This window comes from Anastrepha obliqua, chromosome 1 (genome assembly GCF_027943255.1).
Source record: "Anastrepha obliqua isolate idAnaObli1 chromosome 1, idAnaObli1_1.0, whole genome shotgun sequence".
Classification (NCBI taxonomy): Eukaryota; Metazoa; Arthropoda; class Insecta; order Diptera; family Tephritidae; genus Anastrepha; species Anastrepha obliqua.
Window position 1 is genome coordinate 155,330,227 of NC_072892.1, and position 23,959 is coordinate 155,354,185.

Here is a 23,959-nt window from a genome sequence, read left to right on the forward strand (position 1 = left end):
AAAATACTCTATCCAACACCAACCCCATTTGCTCCACTTGCTCTTACGGTTTTGCCACGAAATCTGTAAAATTGGTCTGCTCAAATATGATACAATACAATAACATTTCACGAACTTTACAAGAGCACAAATTACGCAAATTTGTTGTGTGCTCTTTTCTTCCGGCTCAAGAGAGCGAGAGAGCAAATGAGAGGAACGAAATGATGCTGTAAACATTGTAATATTACAGTACCGTTAAATATTTATTTCACTATAGAGACTCTTTGATATTGTTGCACCACACATGTATGATGGAACTCAAACTATATAGAGCATGTACATACATACATACACCTGTGTTCTAAATGGAGTGTCCACTAAATTCAGTCGAAATTTTTTATCATATACTCGTATGTGAGAACATGTGCGCAATGCACTCTTCTAACGGTACTTCTAAAAATGATAAGTTAAGGAATGCAACCGCTTTCCCACCGAAACTGCTGACACTGACTTAAATATCAAATTATCTGGAATAACAAAGCAATAGCACAACAAGTTAAGGAATGCAACCGCTTTCCTACCGAAACTGCTGACACCGACTTAAATATCAAATTCTGTGGAATAACAAAGCGACAGCAACCGACAGCAGCTTAGCTTAGTTTAAGAATTGTATAATCAAATAAAGTGAGACTCAATTTGGAGTTTCGACTGACAAGTCAACCCGTGAATTTTTAATTGGCGCCCAACGCAAGGGGCCTAAGAATATAAAAGTTAATTATTGATCGGAAAAGGACTTTGGACAATCCTTAAGATCAAAGTTTTTAAAATTGCTATAAAAAGTATCCTTGGGAAAAAAGGAGAAATAAAGCAATAAGTGTTAATTTTTATTTTCTGTGCCCACAATCAACTAACTTAAATTGACGTAGTTTGAGACTCATCAATCAAGTTATCCTAGATATCTGGACATTAAGGACCTCCAAAGGACGAAGGAGCTCTACCAGAAATCACAGCAATCAAGTATCCTATCAGCGGAGAAAAGTAAACAAATTAATTTTAAGTGAATAATTTTAAGTGAATAATTTTAAGTGAATAATTTTAAGGGAATAAATTGTGAAGTGACAAAGTGAATAAATTTATAAAGGGACAAAATGAGTACGGATAGTGAAATTTTAGCACAACTTATTGCAGCTCAGACACACGATTTAAAAATTGAAATAGAGCAATTAAGACTTCAATTAGGAAATTTGACAAACACATATAATGTGACAGAATTCGAGACACAAAGCATTTCAGAAACAATTCAATGTAGTGAGACTTTAGATATCATAAAATCATTACCCGAATTCAATGGTAAGGGCTACGTGAGCTGGAGAGAAGCAGCTCATAATACTATTTCATTGTACGTTAAAGGAAGTAGGAAATATTTTGCTGCATTAACTATTCTCAGGAATAAAATTACACAAGAAGCCAACGATACTCTAACAAATCATGGCACAGTTCTTAATTTTGAGGCCATCATAAGCCGACTAGACTTTGCTTATGCAGATAAACGTCCTCTGCATATATTAGAACAAGAATTGAATCTAATACGGCAAACGAATTTGAACTTAGTAGATTATTATAACAAAGTGAATTCGCAATTGACATTAATGATCAATAAAACTATTATGACCTACGGGAATAGATCAGAGATAACTAAAGAATACAACAAAAGACATCGGACAGATGCACTGAGAGTTTTTATAACAGGATTAAATTATCCTTTAAATAATATTTTAATGGCCATTAACCCCACAGATCTACCCAATGCATTAGCTAAGGCCCAAGAAATGGAGTCTAACCAAATTAGAATCCAATTCGCTAATGAATTCAGTCAAGTCAGAAGTCAAATGAACAGAAATAGGAATTCTAACAATAATAATAGGAATTTCCCTAAACCAAATAGTTATAATCAACATTCGAATAGTTTACGTTTTGACCAACGTGCCGGTCAACAGAACAACAGTTATAGAAATTTTGGTTGGCAAAATCAACCTAAGCCAGAACCGATGGAAGTGGATAGGTCAGGCCAATTTAAACAACAAACCAACTCTCAACCAAGGCAGAATACTTATAAGCCTAACTACCAATCTAATAATAACCCGGAAGAGCGAACGCCAAAAAGAAGTTTCGGGTCAGGTAATAGTCATCAACCCCAACCGAAACAACAAAGAATTAACAATATACAGGAGACTGCTTTTTTAGACAAAGCAACCCCTTGCCTTACATATTCAGACAACTGCGAGGCACAAACAGAAAATTAAAAGTATTGATAGACACAGGAGCAACAAATTGCTTCTGTAAACCAAACATTCTACCTAATAGAGAGCAATTAGAAATTGCAAAACGCGTAAGAACGATAAATGGTTATACAACAATTACGCATTGTTATAATGCATACATCTTTAACCACTCAACACGATTTTATGAAGTTAAAAATTTAGAAAACGATATACTAATAGGAATGAATTTGCTAAGCAAAGCGAAAATACAATTAAATTTTAAAGATAATACACTCTTAACAAATGGAAAAAAAGAGAAATTTTACACCCTTGACGAAATCGAGTTAGGACAAATAAATAACTTAAAAAAAAACAACGAGCATAAAGTAGGGGAAATAAAAAGTATGATTTTAAATGAGCATGGAAAAATAGATACGTCGCTACCTTTTAGAACGGACGTAAACGCAGAAATCAGGACTATTACAGACAGTCCTATTTGGAGTAAGCAATATCCTTACCCGCTATCAGCCAATGAATTTGTTAATGAAGAAATAGGAAAATTGATAAAACAAAATATTATAAGAGAAAGCAAGAGCCCCTATAATTCACCCATATGGGTGGTTCCCAAGAAAGGTACCAATGAAGACGGTACTCCAAAAATGAGGATGGTAATTGATTACAAAAAGTTAAACGAGAAAACGGTAGCAGACAAGTATCCCATCCCAGATTGCAATGTAATACTTTCCAATTTAGGGAAAGCGAAAGTTTTCTCTACGATCGATTTAGAATCGGGTTTCCATCAAATACTAATGAAACCAGAAGATATTGAAAAAACAGCATTTTCCGTGAACAACGGCAAATACGAATATATTCGAATGCCTTTTGGATTACGGAATGCTCCTTCAATATTTCAACGAGCTATGGATAATATCCTTCGTCAATACGTAGGAAAATTTTGTCACGTCTATATAGACGATATCATAGTTTACTCTAGCAACGCTGACGAGCACTATGAACATTTAGTTAAAATAATAAATACACTGCAAAAAGCACATATGAAAATATCACTTGAGAAATCAGAATTTTTCAAGTCAAACGTAGAATTTTTGGGCTACCAAGTAGCTCATAATGTTATTAAAACGGACGAAAAAAAAATCGAAACAATAAGGAATTATCCTGTACCAAGAACGCTAAGGCAATTAAGAAGCTTCTTGGGAATGACAGGGTATTATAGGAAGTTTGTGTACAAATATGCACACATAACAAAGCCATTAACAAAGTATTTAGCAGGAGAAAACGGAAGAGTTTCTCAAAATCAGTCAAAAAAAGTTATAATTGAATTAGATAAAGAGGCATTAAACGCAGTAAACAAACTAAAAAACGAATTAATTCAACAAGTAGAATTGACACAACCAAATTTTAGCAAGAAATTTATACTAACAACAGACGCCTCCAATGAAGCAATTGGAGCCGTACTAGCACAAGATAATAAGCCCATTACGTTCATTTCAAAAACCCTAAACAAAACTGAACAAAATTATGCGACAAACGAAAAGGAGTTATACGCAATCGTATGGGCGTTAAAGAGTCTAAGAAACTACTTATACGGAGTAGCGGATTTAGAAATTCACACAGACCATCAACCTTTAACTTTCGCAGTATCGGCAAGAAACCCCAATTCTAAAATGAAAAGGTGGCACGCCTTGATAGAGGAATATGCACTTAAAATTATATATAAACCAGGGAATACCAATCATATAGCAGATGCTCTTTCTAGACAGTTTTTAAACAATAATAATTTAGAAAATGGCAACGACGACCTAACAGAAACTGCACATTCAGCAGAAAGCTTAGATATTTTTCACATTAAAACAATTAAGAAACCTCTAAACTCCTTTCCACAGCAAATAGTATTAAACAAGGATAGTACGAATGACCATTTTAGAACGAAACATTTTAATTCGTTTCGACATCATATAAGATATAAAGACTTGGAGTTTTTAAAAGAAATTATAGGAGAACGATTGAATAAGAATCTCCTAACAGGAATTCATTGTAATATGGAAGACTTATATGAAGTAAAACAAATTTTAAGGAATAGAATAGCAAAGAAAATTTTTCATACAGACGTAATAGCAATGGATGTAATTAACGAAGAGGACCAGGAGAAGATTGTGAGACAAACCCACACTAGGGCGCACAGAAATTATAAGGAAAATATCAAACAGATTTTTAAGGACTACTACTGGCCTGAAATGAAAAAACAATTCAAACAATTTATTAGAAACTGCGATATCTGCAATAAAAATAAATACGATAGACACCCTAAACAAATTCCAATTGGCGAGGCTCCAATCCCAAACAAGGAGGGAGAACAGATTCACATTGACATATTCTTTGCGCTAAACTTAAAATTCTTAACTTTAATAGACGCATACTCGAAATTTTTGGTGATTAAACACATTGATGATAAAACTAAACTACAAGATAAAGTATTAGAAGCTTTACAAAGCTTCCCAGCGGTAAAGAGGATAACTTGCGATAACGAACCGGGATTTAGTTCAGCACAATTTAAATCTTTTGCAGAACGAATGAAAATACAAATTAAATTTTGCGACCCTAAGCATTCAACAACTAATGGACAAATAGAAAGAGTCCACTCAACAATAATAGAAATTGCAAAATGCATTAGGGAGGAGTTTGAAATAGTAAATGATATAGAAGTAATAATAAGAGCAGCCCAATCCTATAATCAAACAGTACACTCAGTAACAGACAAAAAGCCTTTCGAAATTCTTTATAATAAAGTTAAGCATGACGATTTGCCTAACAAGCTAAAAGACGCACAAATAACGACATTGAGTAGTAGAAATAAAAATAGACAAATGCGGACATTTAATGAAAATGAAATAATATTCGAAAAAGATAATCAATATCAAAGTAAACTAAAACCTAGGTATAAAAAACAAGTGGTCAAAGAAGATTTCAAAATATTAATGAAGTTAACACAGAATTAAACAAATTATCAAAAGAAAAGTGGACTAACAAACTGTTAGAAAATTTAATGTATATTGAGACTAGCATCATAAGAATCAAAGAAATCCTAATGACAAGCCAAAATAACCTTCTGAGCAGGGATATTATTACAGATGACGACAGTTTAAACTTTAATATAACTTTTGAAAAATTAAGTAAGATCAAAATTGTGATTGTCACTCATAACGGAAATATTGTAATATTAGTTAAAATTCCCTGTTTTACTAAAGAAACCTATCAATTAATCTATGTTCAACCTATACCCAATGTTAATCAAGCAGAAATTTATATCCAAGAAAATGAAATCTTATCTCTAAATGGTGTTATATATAAAAAGACTTCCTTCAAGAAAGAATTGGAAGAATATAAAGATGAATGTATCGAAAATTTATTTAAGAGTAAAATGCACTGTAAATATATGATTAATAACCAATCAAAAGTAATTGAAATGGATACAAACCATGTTTATGTAATCAATGCAAAGAATCAAACTGTATATCACAACTGTGGTTCTAACAATTTTACTATTAACGGAAATTATTTGATACGATTTGAAGACTGTAATATTGAAATTGATAAAGTAACTTATAAACATCGTAAACCTCTCGCAGTACAACTTTTACCAAACCCAGTCAGATTAATTAATATAACAATCATGAAGAATTTAAGTATGGAAGATATGCATTTTAGAAATATTGAAAATATTCAGCAAATTGCAGAACTCAGATACGAAGCAAACAAAAGCAAAATAATGAATTACAGTCTAATAGTTATTATAAGTTTAATAATAGCAATACTAATAATTTGTAAATGTCGAAAAAATAAGGAAACCAAAGTTAAAATCGAACATATTCCGATGCAAAAACCAGCAATGTCCATTGATCAAATGATGGAAAGGATCAATTACTATTCATCTTTGAATCGGGACAATTCATCTAACAAAGGGGGGAGTTAAGGAATGCAACCGCTTTCCCACCGAAACTGCTGACACTGACTTAAATATCAAATTATCTGGAATAACAAAGCAATAGCACAACAAGTTAAGGAATGCAACCGCTTTCCTACCGACCTGCTGACACTGACTTAAATATCAAATTCTCTGGAATAACAAACCAATAGCACAACAAGTTAAGGAATGCAACCGCTTTCCTACCGAAACTGCTGACACCGACTTAAATATCAAATTCTGTGGAATAACAAAGCGACAGCAACCGACAGCAGCTTAGCTTAGTTTAAGAATTGTATAATCAAATAAAGTGAGACTCAATTTGGAGTTTCGACTGACAAGTCAACCCGTGAATTTTTAATTTGATATGCGAAGCACTATCTTGAGGTACATAGTTGCAGTGAAGAAGAGCGTCAAATCATTAAAGATATTCGAAAAGAAGGTAAAATATGTTGAGAAATGAAGGAAATACTCGAGTCTCATAATCGAATGATAGCGCACGCCCTATCGTATAAAGCTGCACCGGAAAAACATAGTCGTAAATGCAAAACAACCACAGAAGACGATCGGTATATACGCCAAGTCTCTAAAAAAGAACCTACAGCGTCATTTGCAGAAATAAAAAAACCTTTAGATTTTAATGCAAGTGACGTAACAGTTTGTAGACGCTTGTTGGAGCGCAAATTATGTATTGGGTTGGGGAATAAGTTCACAGCGTTTTTATATTTTCTTTTATTTTACAACGATTTGCTTGCTGTTTGGCAAAGGGTGAGTATTCATTGCATAGATCTCTTTCTGCTCTACAAAACTATGTTAATTGTATTTTTGAATTATTCAATTTTTTATTATTTTGAGGCTTAGAAATGGAATACCTAGGAGGCACAAATCAACATTCTCGACACTTTCGATGCTCTTCTTCACTTTCCATCGAAGTCAAAAAGCTGCCAATCAGCCCGGGATATTGGCGACGTGTTCAGAGGAGGTGTCATAGGCGAATCTACAGCACGAAAATGGTTTGCAAAGTACAAAAATGGCGACTTTGACGTCAGGGACACGTCCCGCAAAAAGGCCTTCTGAATTCGATGAAGAACGTCCCAAATCACTTATGAAGGAGAACGATCCCCAAACCGGTCGTGAATTGGCCGACAAAATGAACTGCGATCATAAAACAATTCTCAATCACCTTCATTCAATAGGATTCCCCGAAAAATTGGGAGTCTGGGTGCCTCACGAACTCAACGAAATAAACAAAGAAAGTCGCCGTCAAATTGTTTCCCAGCATCTCGCCCGCCATCGAGCAACACGCGGTCATAAAAAATGCTTTTTGTGCCGAATCGTCACGGGAGATGAGAAATGGTGCCTACATATCAATATGAAACAAAGAAAGGAGTGGGTGGCTCCAGCCGATACGCCAAAACCGAGAGTAAAGCCGGATCTTCATCCGAAGGAGATCATGATATGTGTTTGTTGGGACTGGGAGGAGATGGTGCACTGGGAAATGCTCGAAAAGAAAGCCACGGTCAACAAGGAGCTCTACATTGCCCAGCTACACCGCGTGAATGAGGCTATTTGACTGAAAAAACCTGATCGAGATGGTCAAACCATACTCCTTCACGGCAACGCCAGACACTATGTTGCACAAGTCGTCAAAGCCGGACTCCAAGAGCTCGAATGGAAGATCGTTCAGTATCCGCTATATTCTGCGGACCTTGTACAGACCGATTACCGCTCCCCGTCAAACCATATGAAAATCGTTACATTCGATAACAAAAAGGTCCTTAAAAAGTGGCTCAACAACTTCTTTGACACCAGACCAGGCGATTTCTGACGGAAGGGCATCAACAAATTAAACGAGAGGTTGTAAACAGCAACGGCGACTATATAATTGATTAACTTATTGATATAATTATTATTTTTTGTTTGAATAAAAGTTTTCGGTAAAAACGCTACGAACTTATTCTACAACCTAATATATAAGTCCATGAAAAATTCCTTTATGGATGAAAAAAGCACGTTGCGGCACACTTAAAATTTGCCAAAGAACACGTTAATTGACTTTTTCGTTAAGCCAGCGTATTTTGCGAACTTAACTATGACAAAACTGGTGAAATTTATCAGCAGCTTGAAGCGCCACTCGTTGGTCGTCATCCTCAAATCCTCTAATCCAAGCCCTGTATTCTGTCTGGTCCCCTCCCTTCCCAATGTATGGTACCACAACGGACAAATTTTAATTTTTGTCCAAGTGGGCCCCTCGCAAGGGCAGCCATTTGACCTAACCTAACCTAATTATTTTATTTAGTTTTTAGTAAAGCCTCATTCACCCACTTCCGATTGCAGCCCTGCCTTCCATAAATGAAATTTACGTGAGTCCCATCAGCAGTAGAAAATTCCTATCTATTTCTAAAAATTGTCATGCAGTTTATTTTCAAAATAATACAATTCAAATAAGATGCTTTCACAAAAAACTCATGTTTCTAAAAATACAACTACAAAAACAATAACAACAAAAATACTACGCGCTAAGACACAGTGGCAAGAACAGGTTGCTCTATGAATTGTTGTTGTGTATCGGTGAATCTCAACCATTTCTGTGTGATGCTAAAAATTTACGACAAGCCTCCAGACTATGGCGACTCAAGTAGTTCTCCTGACTAAACGCCTTCGTACACTGCGGGCACTGATAACTCCAATTGTGATGTCCCTTGGTGCGTTGATGAGCGCGCAAATTCGAGCTACAATTAAATTGGAAAATGAATTCAAAATCTGTCTATCCATCCACTTTTCATAATTTCTATATTCCGTCGTTCATATTTACTACTTACCGATCAGCGAAACGCTTCTGGCACGCCTCGACCGGGCACACGAATGGCTTCTCGCCAGTATGCAGACGCATATGGCCATGCAACACCCATGGCCGATCGAACTTTTTGTGGCACTGTTCGCATTCGTAGCTCTTCTCGAGATGTTTATTGCGGCGCCGCTTATTCAGCTCGGGCACTGCGAATTCAAAGTCGTGCGATTCCCTTGTAGCTGCCAAACTTTTGGGCGTTTCATGCACATATTTCTGCGCAGGTTGTTCGGGCAGCTCCTTTTTCACACTGTACCCACCAAGAGAGGCCTGATACGTTGCAACCGACGTTGTCACCGTCGTCAATGTGCTGGATGTCGTCGATATGTTCGCCGCCAACGGTTGGCCAATGGATGGTGATTTGCTACTGACGGCTTGACTTTTACGCATTGTCGATTCTGCATTGTTGATGTGTCCATTGCCCGTTTGTGTGAATGATGCGTGCGTTTGCCCCTCATCCGCATCAAGTGCCTTCCAGTAGACGTGGCTGAATGTGCCTTTTGAGTTGTGGCCGGAATAACGTTCCATAAGCGGCGTATCCAAAATCATTTCGAGTTCATAGCGCGTTGTCATCGGTATCGAATCACTGTCATACCTTTGAAGTGTTTTGTTTTTTTTTTTTTGTTATTTTATAGAGTACAAAATATTTTCCAAGTTTTTTTTTGTTTTTGTATGTACATTTGTGTATGAGAAACAAAAAGAAAAAAATATGTTTGTATGTGTGCATTTACGTGAATCTAACAACCTGCGCTTGTGCGGCTGCAAGCAGAGCGTGCGCTTCGGTTGAGGCTTACCAATCGGAGGAAGGCAGCGATTTCTTATGCTTTGCCTTCGTCTTGTTCTTCTTCTCGACCATCGGCTTCGGCGTGGCAATGTAGTAGGTGCGCTTCAGTTTCGGTAGCTTGGCAATTTTCGGAAAAATCGGAATGCGTCGAAAGACATCTGCGCAGCAAAAAAGTGTGGCAATTGAAAATCAGTTTGATAATTTTGATTCAGATGCAACTCGCTTACCATCCAGTGCCTCGTTGACGCGGATTTTTGCGTAATTGTAGCGTTGTGAGAAAATGCTGCGCACCATCTTCTGCGTAAATGCTTTGCTTTAATTTTATCCTGCGTCGTTCACTGCTGAATGGAAATAAAATTCAAATTTTCTCGAAAACTTTTTTTTGTCTTTTTTTTGCAGCTACTTGAGAAATATTTACTTTGTGTGAAAAATTCATGGCCAACTAGGTTAGCGTAAAAAAAATTTGTTGGAATTTTTTTTCTTATTCGCACATATTTATGTATGTAAGTATAGTACATAATTTTCAATCTAAGGCGCTGACACTGGAATAATGCATAGTTTCCCCAACCACCAAATAAGAAATGGAGCGCAAGGGAAAAAATGAAGGTCAAAAAAATATAACGAAATAAAAAAATATAGCGAAATAAAAAAAAAATATAACAAAATTATTTCTTTTTTTATTAAAAGCAAAAAAGTTGTAATTGCGTGCATTATGATTTCGCTTAACCCCCAGTTTGTCTGGCAGGGTCGCGCATACCCATCGCAATAGACAATCCCGAAAAGTGCTGAAGCAAGCAATCATCGCCAGTAAGAAGTCAAAATGGGAGAAACTTCGAAGGGATCTAAATAGCAACCCTTCGAGTCTGGGCTATAAAATTGAAAACGCCAACTCCACAGCCGTACATCTAGACAGTGCTGCTATCAGCAAAATAGTGGGCAGGCTGTTCCCCGAGCACCCTATGCTGTGCGGGGACCGAGACCCCAAGGTGACGGGATGCTCCCACCCTTCAATAAGGAAGAGCTTAAAACCGCGGCAAGAAGCCTTAAAAGCAAAAGGCCCAGCAAGGCATCCCAGCTGAAGCTCTCAAACTTGTGGCTGAAAGCCGACCAGATGTGATGCTCGATGTTTACAACACATGCATTGCTCAAAGCATCTTCCCTAAGCTGTGGAAAATACAGAACCTGATGCTGATCAGTAAGGCTAAGGGTGACCCAGCGCAACCGTCAGCTTGGCGTCCACTATGCATGCTGGACAGCGTCGGGAAATTGCTTGAGAAACTCATACAGTGCAGACTAGCAGAGGCTGTTGAGAGTGCAGGAGGATTATCAGCAAGGTAATACGGCTTCCGACGCGGAAAATCAACCCTTTACGCAGTAGAAGAGGTGGTAAGCAGCGCTCAAAGCAGACGCCACTACCCGAACTGCATCACCGTGTTGGCAACGCTCGATGTACGAAACGCCTTTAACAGTCTACGATGGATGGACATTATAAAGGCACTACGAGAAAGGTTTCGAATATCTGCATACCTGCTAAGGATTCTACAGAGCTACCTGAGTGGCGTGGCAGATGGTCAGAAAACAAATGCGATAACATCTGGCTCAGCTCAAGGATCTATTCACGGCCCCTATCTCTGGAATCTGAACGAGAATAAGATATTGAGCATAGAAATGCTAGAAGATACATATCAGTGGAATGCGCTGGTCACACCAGCTCGGGACACTGAGGACGCAAATATGGCTTGAGGACCACGGCCTGGAACTTGCAAAAAAGTCATCCTTATCACACGAGGTCACATGACATTCGCGGTCAGCATGCAAATAGGCGACACGTCCTTAGTGACCCAAAAAGTAGTAAAATTCTTAGGTATCCAATTTGACTGAAGGCTTATTTTCTGGGCCCAGATGCGGAATGCGGCTACCAAAGCAGCGAAGGTCACGGGTATGCTAAGTAGATAATTAGCATACATCGGTGGCAAGTGTAAGTGCGAAGGCATGTTGAATCCTACCTCTCCCACCAAAAAAAAAAAAACAAAAAAGAATAGAATAGAAAACAATAACACATCTGCTGTATTTTATCCAAATTTATGTTGGGAATTTTCAATCTAAAGCGCTGCCTCTGGAATAATTCACGAGAGACATAGAGAGCTAGGAAAAAATGTAGGCAAAAAAATTTAACAAAATATATTTTTTTTAATAGTTGTAAAAGTTGTAATTGTGCGCATTATGATTTTGCTTAACTCCCAGTTTGTCTGGTAGGGTCCCGCAAGCCCGCCACCATAGAATAACATATCTGCTGCATCCAAATCATCCACATTTGTACCAATAGCTTCTTCTCCTTCCTCTTCTTCTACTCCTTCTTCTTATTCTTCTTTTACTTCTACTTCTCCTTCTTGTGCTTCGCATTACAGTCCTTGGTGAACCATTGGTTCATTTACAACCTTGAGCCATCTGCCCCTATCTAAGGCTACCTCCTTCCACCGCCGCACGTTAAGCTTTTCAAGGTCACCTCCCGCGTCTTCGAGTCATCTCTCTCTGGAGCGTCCTCTTCTTCGGCCCCCAACAGGGCATAATTCAACTGCCTTTCGAGTTGTTCTCTCCTTGGACCTTCTAAAGAAGTGTCCGAGCCATCTTATTCTCTGAAATTTTATAAATCTTACCACAGTTTCATTTTCTGCTAATAGTTCCAGCTCATGATTATATCGATAGGTACCGTCTTGCAGTTTAACCAATAATTAACTAATCACGGCGGCCGCCGAATGGGTGAATAGTGCGTGACTACCATTCGAGAATCCGTAGGTTCGAATCTCCGTGAAATACCAAAATGAAGAAAAAGTTTTTTCTAATAGCGGTCGCCCCTCGGCAGGCAATGGCGAACCTCCGAATGTATTTCCGCCATGAAAAAGCTCCGTATAATAAATATCTGCCGTTCAAAGTCAGTATTCTCTTAACTGTGAAATGAGTGTACACTAGCCGACATTAAAATACTAGACTAGATTAGATTAGATTTGTAGGGGGATGGAAAAGTCCAAACACTTAGTCAGGAGACCAATGTACTACACCCGAATAGATTTCAGTGGAAAGAATAGAGATAGGAAAGGTAAAAACTGGATGGTAAGACGAAGAAATTAGTTTTAGGTCACTCTTCCACAAATCTCTTGGATTCATTGATGAATCTTAAGAGATCCGGAAGAGCAAGAGTATGCGCTTTATCCATGCTCAGTACATCGCACCCCAACAGCCTAAGTCTGATTATAGAAAACGCCGAACAGCTACAGAAAAAATGCTCTGCAGTGTCGTCATCCTCAAGACAGGATAGGCATATCGGGCTTTCGATGACCCCAATGACAGCCATATACTGACCACAGGCGTTGTGCCCTGTGATTACACCCAACAGTACTCTCAGGTCCTTCCTACTAAGTTTTAGGAGAAAGGTCGCCAATTTCTTATTTGGTTCTTTCACAAAGCCCTTGGCTACTCTGCACGAGTTCAACCCAGACCTATGGGTAGACCTCATGAAGTCGTCAATTCATAGTTCAATCGATGCAGAACTGATACCTAGAAAGGGTTCAGTGCCTAGTGGCATACTTGCAGAGCCTCCATTAGCCAGTTTATCAGCAAACTCGATCCCTGTAATACCACAATGTCAACGCACCCAAATAAGACTAACTTTGGTGTGTTTTGCAACACTGTTCAGTTTTGTCTTACATTCACCGACTAACTTCGAAGAGCAGCGTGGGTTAGCAAGGGCTTTAAGTGCAGCTTGACTGCCGCCACTTTTTCTCAATTAGCCAGTATGCCACGTTCAAGCTGGCATAGACTTCCGCATTCAAATACAACAAACACTTCAGTGGCATCCATATGCCATCATTTTCGATCATGGAAATATAGCTAATTGGTATTTGATATATTCAAAATATTAAACGAACAGAAAACCAGTAAAAATGTGCACGTTTCCACGTCAGATGATGGCGCAAAATTAATCATCCAATTGTGTTTTTGAATAACTTTTTTAATAAATAAAAAACTGGTTCCAAGCTAGCGCAAAATTAATCATCCAATTTCGTTTTTGAATAACTTTTTTACTAAATAAAAAAATTATTCCAAGGTGGCGCAAAATTAATTATCCAATTGCGTTTTTGCATAACTTTTTTAATAAATAAAAAACTGATTCCAAGCTGGCACAAAATTAATAATCCAATTTCGTTTTTGAATAACTTTTTTTACTAAATTAAAAAATGATTCCAAGGTGGCGCAAAATTAATCATCCAATTTCGTTTTTGAATAACTTTTTTACTAAATAAAAAAATTATTCCAGGGTGGCGCAAAATTAATCATCCAATTTCGTTTTTGAATAACTTTTTTAATAAAAAAAAACTGATTCCAAGGTGGCACAAAATTAATCATCCAATTTCGTTATTGAATGACTTTTTCGCTAAATAAAAAAAATATTCGAAGGTGGCGCAATTTTAATCATCCAATTTCTTTTTTGAATAACTTTTTTACTACGTGTATTAAAAAATTATTCAAAGGTGGCGCAAAATTACTCATCCAATTTCGTTTTTGAATAACTTGTTTGCTAAATTAAAAAATTATTCGAAGGTGGCGAAACTTTAATCATCCAATTTCGTTTTTGAATAACTTTTTTACTAAATTAAAAAATTATTCGAAGGTGGTGCAAAATTAATCATCCAATTTTGCTTTTCAATAACTTTTTTACTAAATTAAAAAATTATTCGAAGGTGGCGCAATTTTAATCATCCAATTTCGTTTTTAAATAACTTGTTTAATAAATTAAAAACTGATTCCAAGCTGGCGCAAAATTAATCATCCATTTCGTTTTTAAATTACTAATTACTTAATTTTACTAAAAAAAAAATTATTTCGACTGATTGAAATATATATTTTTACCTTTACGCGCTTCATTGCTTGTCTGTTTCTTCATTGCAGCTGTCTATTTGTCAAGTGTCACAAGTGTCAAAAATGATAGCTGTACGACACCATTCGCAAAAATTATAAATCTTCCAATAGGATGATTAATTTTGCGCCACCTTGTAGTTCGCTAACATTGAAAATTAAAAATAGAATTCGAAAATTCCAAAAATTCAAAAAGGCTATGTAGGCACACACTGTAGAGTTCCCATCGAACGCGTCCCCGTGTGGCGGATAGGGGAATGCTCGACAGATATGTAGGGTAGGTGGGGAAATAAAATAACACCCGTGGACCAATACAGGCAAATATCAACACGTTTGCAATGTTTGTCATCGAGTTGGGGAAAAAATATCCATTCAGTGCCTGTTTTACAATAAGCGGCTGTTGGTCAGCGTCTGACTCAAAATGAGCTGCTGTATATTGAAGAAGGAAAACTCTAAACCCTTTAGAAGGCAACGGGAAACCACTAAACCCACGAAAATCATACAACAACTCTAAATAAGTGTTTCTGATTTGCATAAATTATAACCAGTCGTGTTCGATTAGCAGAAATTATCAGCTCAAACTATCTCCCTCAACTATCTACTCAAAATAACTCACGTTGCTCTTTCAACTTCCGCTATTTCCCCTACTTTGCTAGAATTTTGTATACGCGAATGCGACTATAGTATGGCGCATACCTCCTTGTTAGTTGTTTCGATCAAACTGCTCCTCCAATTTTCAGCGTGCATTTCGAGTTGTATGCCGCTTCTAAATCGCAGATGATGCGCGATGTGAAACTTTTCCACACCGGCAACTTGGCATTTTGAAATAAACGGCTTCGCTTGCCGCCACTACTGCACGCTGCAAGTGCTAACCCAAAGTGGATTTAATAAATTCGCCTTGTGCTAACCTCTTCATTTGCCAACCAAAGCGAGCAATTTTCAATATGTCGACTTTTCATAAGAATATGTGTACATGCATACATACAGACAGAAGAATATATAAGCAAGTTTAGGTGTCATCCAAACAACTTTAGTAGGCGTGAAAAGAAATTTGCGAATATGCACTCACCTGCTCTGCTAATAATGAAAAAATTCCCACAATTTCTTTTACACCAACTCACACTTTGTATAAATTCAACAACGGACTTTAAAACTACTTGTCGTTAAAATTTTGGATTTGCTATATAAATATTGACAAAAAAGTAGGTGAACACTCGTTTTTTCAACTTGTCACCAAACACTTTGCTTTGATGCACTTCTTTTACCACCACTGAGATCAAACGCATTTGTTAAAACCGAATTATTCTGATTGAATTTAAACGACTATTTTTCAAAATTGTTCACGCCATTTAAAACAAATAGGACTAATATAGAAGAATATAGTGGAATTGGAACTATAAGTGGAAATGAATTTGGCAAAGCTCCTTCCAAGGTGATAGCAGCAATGCAAAAAAAAGCTTACATGTATTCACATTTGTGTGTGTGGATTTGAATATCAAAATTTCTATCGTCTTGTATAGAAGTAAGAAATCAAGGCGAATTCATAGAAGGTGACTTCGGTAGAGTAACAACAACATTTACACGTTTTTGTTTTTGCAATTTCCATGAAAATGTAAACACACAAATAAGACAACAACAAAGAAGCAGGGCACAGCTGTTATAGCGAAGTCACCTTGTGTGGATTCGCCTTGTAAGGAATGAATTAACTGATTTTCAAATTTGATCACCATTGAGTACTGAGATTTACCATAAGTAATAAGTAGTCTGAGAATAAATTTAAACGATACCAAAATGTATAAAAATCTTAAGTACTTATTAATAAATATTCATTTTAAATAAAATAAAATAAAATGAAAATTAATTTTTACCTTTAAGTTTAATTTTTATTAAGCGAAAGTGACATTTTGAAATTTAGGTTTAATTTTTATTAAGTAAAAGTGACATTTTGAAATTTAGGTTTAATTTTTATTAAGTAAAAGTGACATTTTGATATTTTAGTTAAACTTTTATTAAGTAAAAGTGACATTTTGAAATTTAAGTTAAATTTTTATTAAGTAAAAGTGACATTTTGATATTTAAGTTAAATTTTTATTAAGTAAAAGTGACATTTTGAAATTTAAGTTAAATTTTTATTAAGTAAAAGCGACATCTTGAAATTGAACTCAAATTTGTATTAAGTAAAAGTGACATTTTGAAATTTAAGTAAAATTTTTATTAAGCTAAAGTGGCATTTTTAAATTTAAGTTTAATTTTCATTAAGTAAAAGTGACATTTTGATATTTAAGTTAAATTTTTATTAAGTAAAAGTAATATTTTGAAATTTAAGTTAAGTTTTTAGTAAGTAAAAGTGACATCTTGAAATTGAACTCAAATTTGTATTAAGTAAAAGTGACATTTTGAAATTTAAGTTAAATTTTTATTAAGTAAAAGTGACATTTTGAAATTTAGGTTTAATTTTTATTAAGTAAAAGTGACATTTTGAAATTTAGGTTTAGTTTTTATTAAGTAAAAGTGACATTTTGAATTTTAGGTTTAATTTTTATTAAGTAAAAGTGACATTTTGAAAGTTAGGTTTAATTTTTATTAAGTAAAAGTGACATTTTGAATTTTAGGTTTAATTTTTATTAAGTAAAAATGACATTTTGAAATTTAAGTTAAATTTTTATTAAGTAAAAGTAATATTTTGGAATTTAAGTTTAATTTTTATTAAGTAAAAGTGACATTTTGAAATTTAGGTTTAATTTTTATTAAGTAAAAGTGACATTTTGATATTTAAGTTAAACTTTTATTAAGTAAAAGTGACATTTTGAAATTTAAATCAAATTTTTATTGAATAAAAGTGACATTTTGAAATTTAAGTTAAATTTTTATTAAGTAAAAGTAATATTTTGAAATTTAGGTTTAATTTTTATTAAGTAAAAGTGACATTTTGAAATTTAGGTTTAATTTTTATTAAGTAAAAGTGACATTTTGATATTTAAGTTAAACTTTTATTAAGTAAAAGTGACATTTTGAAATTTAAATCAAATTTTTATTGAATAAAAGTGACATTTTGAAATTTAAGTTTAATTTTTATTAAGTAAAAGTAATATTTTGAAATTCAAGTTAATTTTTTAGTAAGTAAAAGTGACATTTTGAAATTTAGGTTCAATTTTCTTTTAAGTAAAAGCGACATTTTGAAATTAAGGTTTAATTTTTATTAAGTAAAAGTAATATTTTGAAATTTAGGTTCAATTTTCGTTTAAGTAAAAGCGACATTTTGAAATTTAAGTTTAATTTTTATTAATTAAAAACGAGATTCGCTTTCTCGAAAATATAGGCCCGCACTTATAGTCGTGAGTTAAAACAGCTTCTAGTTTAAACGAATTTTGGCGTTGTCAAAATAAACCCAGATATAAATTTATCAAATTTAGGTTGAAAAAAAACAGTAGCTTATTTTAATCGCAGTCGAATTAAATTAACATTAAACCCAGAACCAGTTGGTATTAAAGTTCACTTGCATCTGGAATGGAAATTTCATCAACATTTTCCCTTTTAACAACCGCAACTGCTTTTTTCTGGTTCTTACTAAAACATAGTCCTAAATTAGTCCTATAATAGTCGAAAAAATAAACCCAGCTCTAAAAATTTAGTTCTTAGGTTAACTAAACTTGGGTTTATCGCCTTAGTGCGATTATGCACCTTTATGGTGCTCACACTCACCAACGTAAACGTACGGGCGTACGAGCTGACACGATGAAACGTCGATCTACGATACTACGGAACGGAACGGTGCTGGGAATTCATTTACATTGGGCTCTCATTAGTTTCATCGTGTCAGCTGATACAGGCGTACGATTACGTTGGTGAGCGTGAGCGCCCTTAAGTTTTAGTATTTATTTAGTATTTTGGCAGATTTTTGCTAGACTGGCACAAAGCAGGGTCATTCATATGAAATGAAAAAAATTGACTAAGTACTATACCTGACTCTCTTTTTACACGGGCTTTGTTCACACGATCGTCAAATAACACAGTTCACTAATAATTGTTTTTTTACACGAAATTTTCGTTCTCGCACGAATCGCAAAACAAGAAATATTTCTCTAACCAAAGTAGAATTCCTAAAAGAACGCCTTGTTAAGTAAAAATGTGTCTTATAAGATAAAAGCAATAAGTACATTTTAGAACTAACTAAATCCAACTTTGGGCTGGATAACAAGTATTGTACAAGGTGGCACAAGATTAATCTATTAATTTCGTCTTTGAATAAGTTTATCATTGAAAAAAAGTTCTCGCTGTTTTTTTTTGATGAAAATACAACTTTATTCGGAAAAAATGGTGAATCATTGGTATTACCCATCGCTGGCTATTACTTTTTCCCATCTTTCTGATAGATCTCGTATACCGACGCGGTAAAACTGTTCATCTTTTGAGGCTATCCACGGATCAAGCCAATTTGCGGCCGCTTCTCGCGCAGTGCTCGGCTCAATCGCATCATTTGAAGTCGGACATTTTGACAAAACCGATCCCCAGTGATGGTTTCGCTTGGTTTTCATAATAAATAACACCAACTTGGTCCCACCAAATACATAGCATAACCTCCGCAGCGTGAATATTCGGCCGAGGCGAGGACGTAGAAGCATGGCCGGGCAGTCCCCGCAACTTTCTTTTCTTTGGATTGCTGTAATGAATCCATTTTTCATCATCCGTCACGAAAACCCTTCCGAAAAGTCGATGTTCAACATTCCTTGGTTGTAACTCATAAGGAACCCAAATCCCCTGAATCAGTTTCTGAATCATTCCCAAAGCATGCAATTGTTTGGAAATGGATTGGCGCATAACTCCTAATACTGAAGCAAAATCTTCTTGCGTTTGACACGGATCCTCATTGAGCAGTGCCTCCAATTCAGCGTCTTTGAAGGTTTTTGGCCTTCCTTCACGCGGACGGTCTGCCCTATGTTCCACTAATGATTGAGGACCGGAAGAAACGATAACAAAATTTTAATTGGTCGAGCCAAGAAGCACCAAGAGATTTCCTGGCTCCTAAAACACTCAGGCTACAAAGTCCATTGTATTTAGAGCTCTGGAAAGAAGGTAGAAAGTCAAGGAGGAAAGGAGAAAAGTATCACAGAAAGATATAGGAAAGAATAGAGAAAGAGGTAAAGGTAGTTAGTCCTGTGAGACCTTCCAGATTCTTTGATAAATATGTAAATATCCTCCAATTTGAGAGCACGAATATTACTCATTCTCACGACATCGGAACCCGAAACTCGTAGCCTTGCTCTAGCAAAGTGCTCAGTGCTATCCGCCTTCTCCAAGCAAGACAGGCACATCGGGTCCTCAATGATTCCAATGGTGCTCATTTGCTGACCCCATGGGCTGTATCTTACAATAATACCGACCATTAACCGAACGTCTTTCCTTCCAAGTTTTAGTAGAAAGTTTGACAGTTTTCTGTTCAGACTTGTCACAAAACACTTTCGCAGTTCGGCAGCGTTCTAGACTAGACGATCGCCCTTTATGTAAATTGCATACATAATCGCTGATCCAATTCATGATTCCTGCCGAACTTATTCCGATTATTGGCTCTGGTCCCTGTGGGGTAACTGCTGATCAACAGTTGGCCAATCCAATGGCAATTTAATTTCCTTGAACACCGGAGTGTCCCGGAACCCATATAAGTACAAGCGTATTTCGGCTTGCAACATAATTAAGCTTCGTTTTACATCCTTGAACAATCTTTGAGGTTTGCTTCGCGTTCTCCAGGGCTACTTTCAGAATGGGAAAAACTTCCGTTTGGAAAACAGTTGTTGTTTCTCCCAAAGCCTAGTGATACTTATTACTATCGTTTAAGTACCATCCGGTCCAGACCCTATTTCAGTCTTGGACCCATCGGTAAAGAAAATATCCGTCAAACCTCCCTGCATGCATTCTGGATTACTCCATTGCTCACGCAATGGAAATCTGACATCAAATTTCCTTCCAAATGAAACTATGGCTATCAGGTCGTTTTTATGTGTCAAAAAGAATGGACATTGCTCAGATAGCAACTCAAAAATTTCACTGTGACCTAAAGTCTTCGTGCCATATGTATGGAGTCTACACTTTGCTTTTATTGCTTCCTGTTGTATCTTAAGATCCAGGGGGAGCAAATCAAGCATAGCATTTAGGGCATCACCAGAGGTTGTACTCATGGCTCCCGTAATGCATAAACATACACTTCTTTGCAGCCTGTATAGTTCTGGGAGTGTGGACTTAACCATGATCCGTCGCCACCAGACCACAGAAGCGTAAGTGATAATTGGTCTGATAAGTGCTGTGTATATTCATAGGACCACAGCAGGTTTCAGACTCCAGGTCTTACCAAAGGATCTGCGGCATTGCTGAAAAATCCTTAATACGCGATTCACCTTCAGTGAAATGTGTATCTCCGAAGTCAGCTTCTTATCCAAGATTACTCCTTAATATTTAACTTCATCGGGAAGGCCAAGTGTCACACCTTTCAGTGTTGGAGGACTAATTCCATCCAATTTCCGTTTTCTCGTAAACACGACTATGGTTGTTTTGTTCGGATTAGCGGAGAGACCTTGTCTCATGCACCAGTCATCGATTTTGTCCAGAATTGTCTGCACTTTCGTGCAAAGTCGCCTTAGGGATTTATCCGATGTTAGTGCACAGACATCGTCCGCATATGATTGGACATGAAAACCGAGTCCCTGCATCTCCACTAGTAGAGAGTCTATGACCAAGCATCACAGCAGCGGGAAAAGAACACCCCCTCGGGGACATCCTTGCTTGGCCCTGACGGTGATTAGTTCGTCACTGTTCTCACCAGCGGTTAACAGCCTCTCTCACAAACTCTCTGACATGCAAGCGAAGGCGGACCAACTAGTCGCGCTGGCACGCACTGTCGGACTGGAGGTCAACATCGCCAAGACCAAGGCTATGAGAGTTAAACACAATAACGCAAGGCAGATATTGGTTGACGGATGACCGGTCACGGCTGCATCATAACGGCAAATGAAGATGTGAGCTGCAGGCTTAACAAAGCAAGTGCAGGCATTCGGGCGAATGCATGGGTGAGTTCGCAAATCTAGAGGCTCACTAAACTACGAATATTCGGTCCATGCGTCTGTATTGTTGTACGGAAGCGAAGCTGGTCTCTAACACCATCACACAGAGGCTACAATTCTTCATCAACAAATGCCTCCGCATCATCTGTAGAATATTCTGGCCAAGCACCACCAGTAACGACGCACTGTGGAGATCAACGAATGAAGAGCCCATCCTTGGGCAAATCAAATGCAGAAAGTGGCGATGGATAGGTCACACATTGAGAAAACCACCAGATAGCATCACGAGGATGGCACTGGACTGGAACTCGGAAGAGAGCAGGAAACAAACAATACTAGATTTTAGTGGTCTAAAAAGTTGTGTGCCCAAATATTCTTTAAAAGTTTGTATAAAAAATAAAAATTTTGCTGGAAATTTTTTTTTAATTCTGCACAAAGTTTTGGTTACTCGAATTTTTTTCTTTTTATATGGAAGGGAATGCACAACTCCGTTTGCAAAACAAACAAAAATTTGTAAAAAATCAAAGTAAATTCTTAGCCACTTTAAGCTTGAACTTTCTTATTTTCTTACCGGAATTGAGTGATCCAAAAAAAAAGTTATTTCAAATAGAACAAACAAACACTTGGAGAACCGACCAACTTGGAGCATCGGCCAAAAAACACTTGGAGAAAGTCTATGCTGCGCGGACTAGCAGTGCCGACATCTCATGGGACGGCGCGAAAACAACAGCATAGAACCGTGTACGAGGCCCGACAGGAGTGAACAAGGAAAAAAACTAAATATCCATACATTTATGTGCTTGTACGTAAATAATTTCAAACGTTGAAAATCAATTCACATAAAATTTTGTTCCTTAATTTCACATACAAACATAAAGGGTGTTTTTTTTAGAGGTTAGGTTTTCAAGATGAAATAAAACGTATATAATTTAATGTTATGGCCAAGAATTTAGCTTTATTATAAAGATAAGGGTTTGCCATTATGTTTTAAAAATGATTTCGGGCAAGTGGCCGCCGCGGCTGGCTCGAATAAATTCCAGCCGAGAGGCCCAATTTTCGACCACTTTTTGCAGCAATTGGGCCCGTATGTCAGCAATAACGCGCCGAATATTCTCTTCCAAGACGTCAATCGTCTCGGGCTTATCTGCGTAGACAAGCGACTTCACATAGCCTCACAAGAAATAGTCCAGCGGTGTTATATCGCACGATCTTGGAGGCCACGCCACAGGTCCACGGCGCGAGATAATGCGCTCACCAAAAGTTTCCTTCAATAAATCGATTGTTGCGTTGGCTGTATGGCATGTAGCGCCGTCTTGTTGGAACCAAAGGTCGTCCACATCAACATCGTCCAATTCAGGCACGAAAAAGTCATTAATCATGGCTCTATAGCGCTCTCCATTGACTGTAACATTATGGCCGGCTTCATTTTTAAAGAAATATGGACCAATGATTCCCTCTGCCCATAGAGCACACCAAACAGTGACTTTTTGAGGATGTAACGGCGTCTCAGCAATGGCTTGTGGATTATGTTCACTCCAAATGCGACAATTTTGCTTATTGACATACCCATTCAACCAAAAGTGAGCTTCATCGCTGAACAAAATTTTCTTGAGATGCGTCGCGCGAACCGAACCTTTATTTTCGTAATAAATTTGCACGATTTGCAAACGTTGTTCAGGTGTAAGTCTATTCATTATGAAATGGCAAACCAAACTGAGCATAAATCAAGTGACAGCTGTCAAAAAGACCATCTACGAAAAAAGTAGTGCCAACTTGAAAACCTAACCTATAAAAAAAAACACCAGTCTAACGGTTAGACGCGATAGAAGCGCAACCTTCCGTAAAACAAACTGAGAGAGAATAAGACGAAAGCAGCATTAGGAGCAAGACAATTATAGGTTCATTATAATATTGCTATAAAGTTCATATTTTATTTTCTTCATTTTATTATTATTCATCCTCAATGTTTTCAATTTCAACAAATGGTACGAGTGGCTTATGATAGCTAAAATATGATACAAATGCTTTGGTTTCGATGTTGTCAACATGAAAATACCGCGTCAATGGTTGTTTTTGATCGTGTTGTCGATTCAGTGCGATTGTTACACATTTTTAAATTGAATGTTGTATTGAGAAAGT

At 36.7% G+C, this 23,959-nt stretch overlaps 1 protein-coding gene across 3 annotated transcripts; it reads right to left on the reverse strand.

Annotated features, from left to right (window-relative positions):
• Positions 1-8,640: 8,640 nt before the first annotated feature.
• On the reverse strand, positions 8,641-16,009 carry LOC129253266 (zinc finger protein SNAI1). 3 transcript variants are annotated; one of them, XM_054891568.1, is made up of 5 exons: positions 15,838-16,009; positions 10,082-10,192; positions 9,865-10,012; positions 9,045-9,665; positions 8,641-8,954 (listed from the first exon to the last, which is right to left on the reverse strand). In XM_054891568.1, exons 2-5 carry the CDS (start codon positions 10,146-10,148, stop codon positions 8,801-8,803), a joined length of 990 nt encoding a protein of 329 aa, XP_054747543.1. In that variant the 5' UTR covers positions 10,149-10,192; positions 15,838-16,009; the 3' UTR covers positions 8,641-8,800. The 3 variants fall into 3 exon arrangements, with proteins under 3 accessions (XP_054747543.1, XP_054747541.1, XP_054747542.1); XM_054891566.1 differs by having other exon boundaries at positions 10,082-10,195; XM_054891567.1 differs by lacking the exon at positions 15,838-16,009 and adding an exon at positions 15,465-15,538.
• Between the last annotated feature and the right edge of the window lie 7,950 nt (positions 16,010-23,959).

Excerpts from the sequence above, each read along its gene's own strand:
- LOC129253266 (XM_054891568.1), bottom strand. The coding sequence starts at position 10,148 with ATGGTGCGCAGCATTTTCTCACAACGCTACAATTACGCAAAAATCCGC. Across the intron at positions 10,013-10,081 it reads CGTCAACGAGGCACTGGATG|ATGTCTTTCGACGCATTCCG; the intron begins GTAAGCGAGTTG and ends TTTGCTGCGCAG. Across the intron at positions 8,955-9,044 it reads CAGAAGCGTTTCGCTGATCG|CTCGAATTTGCGCGCTCATC; the intron begins GTAAGTAGTAAA and ends ATTTAATTGTAG.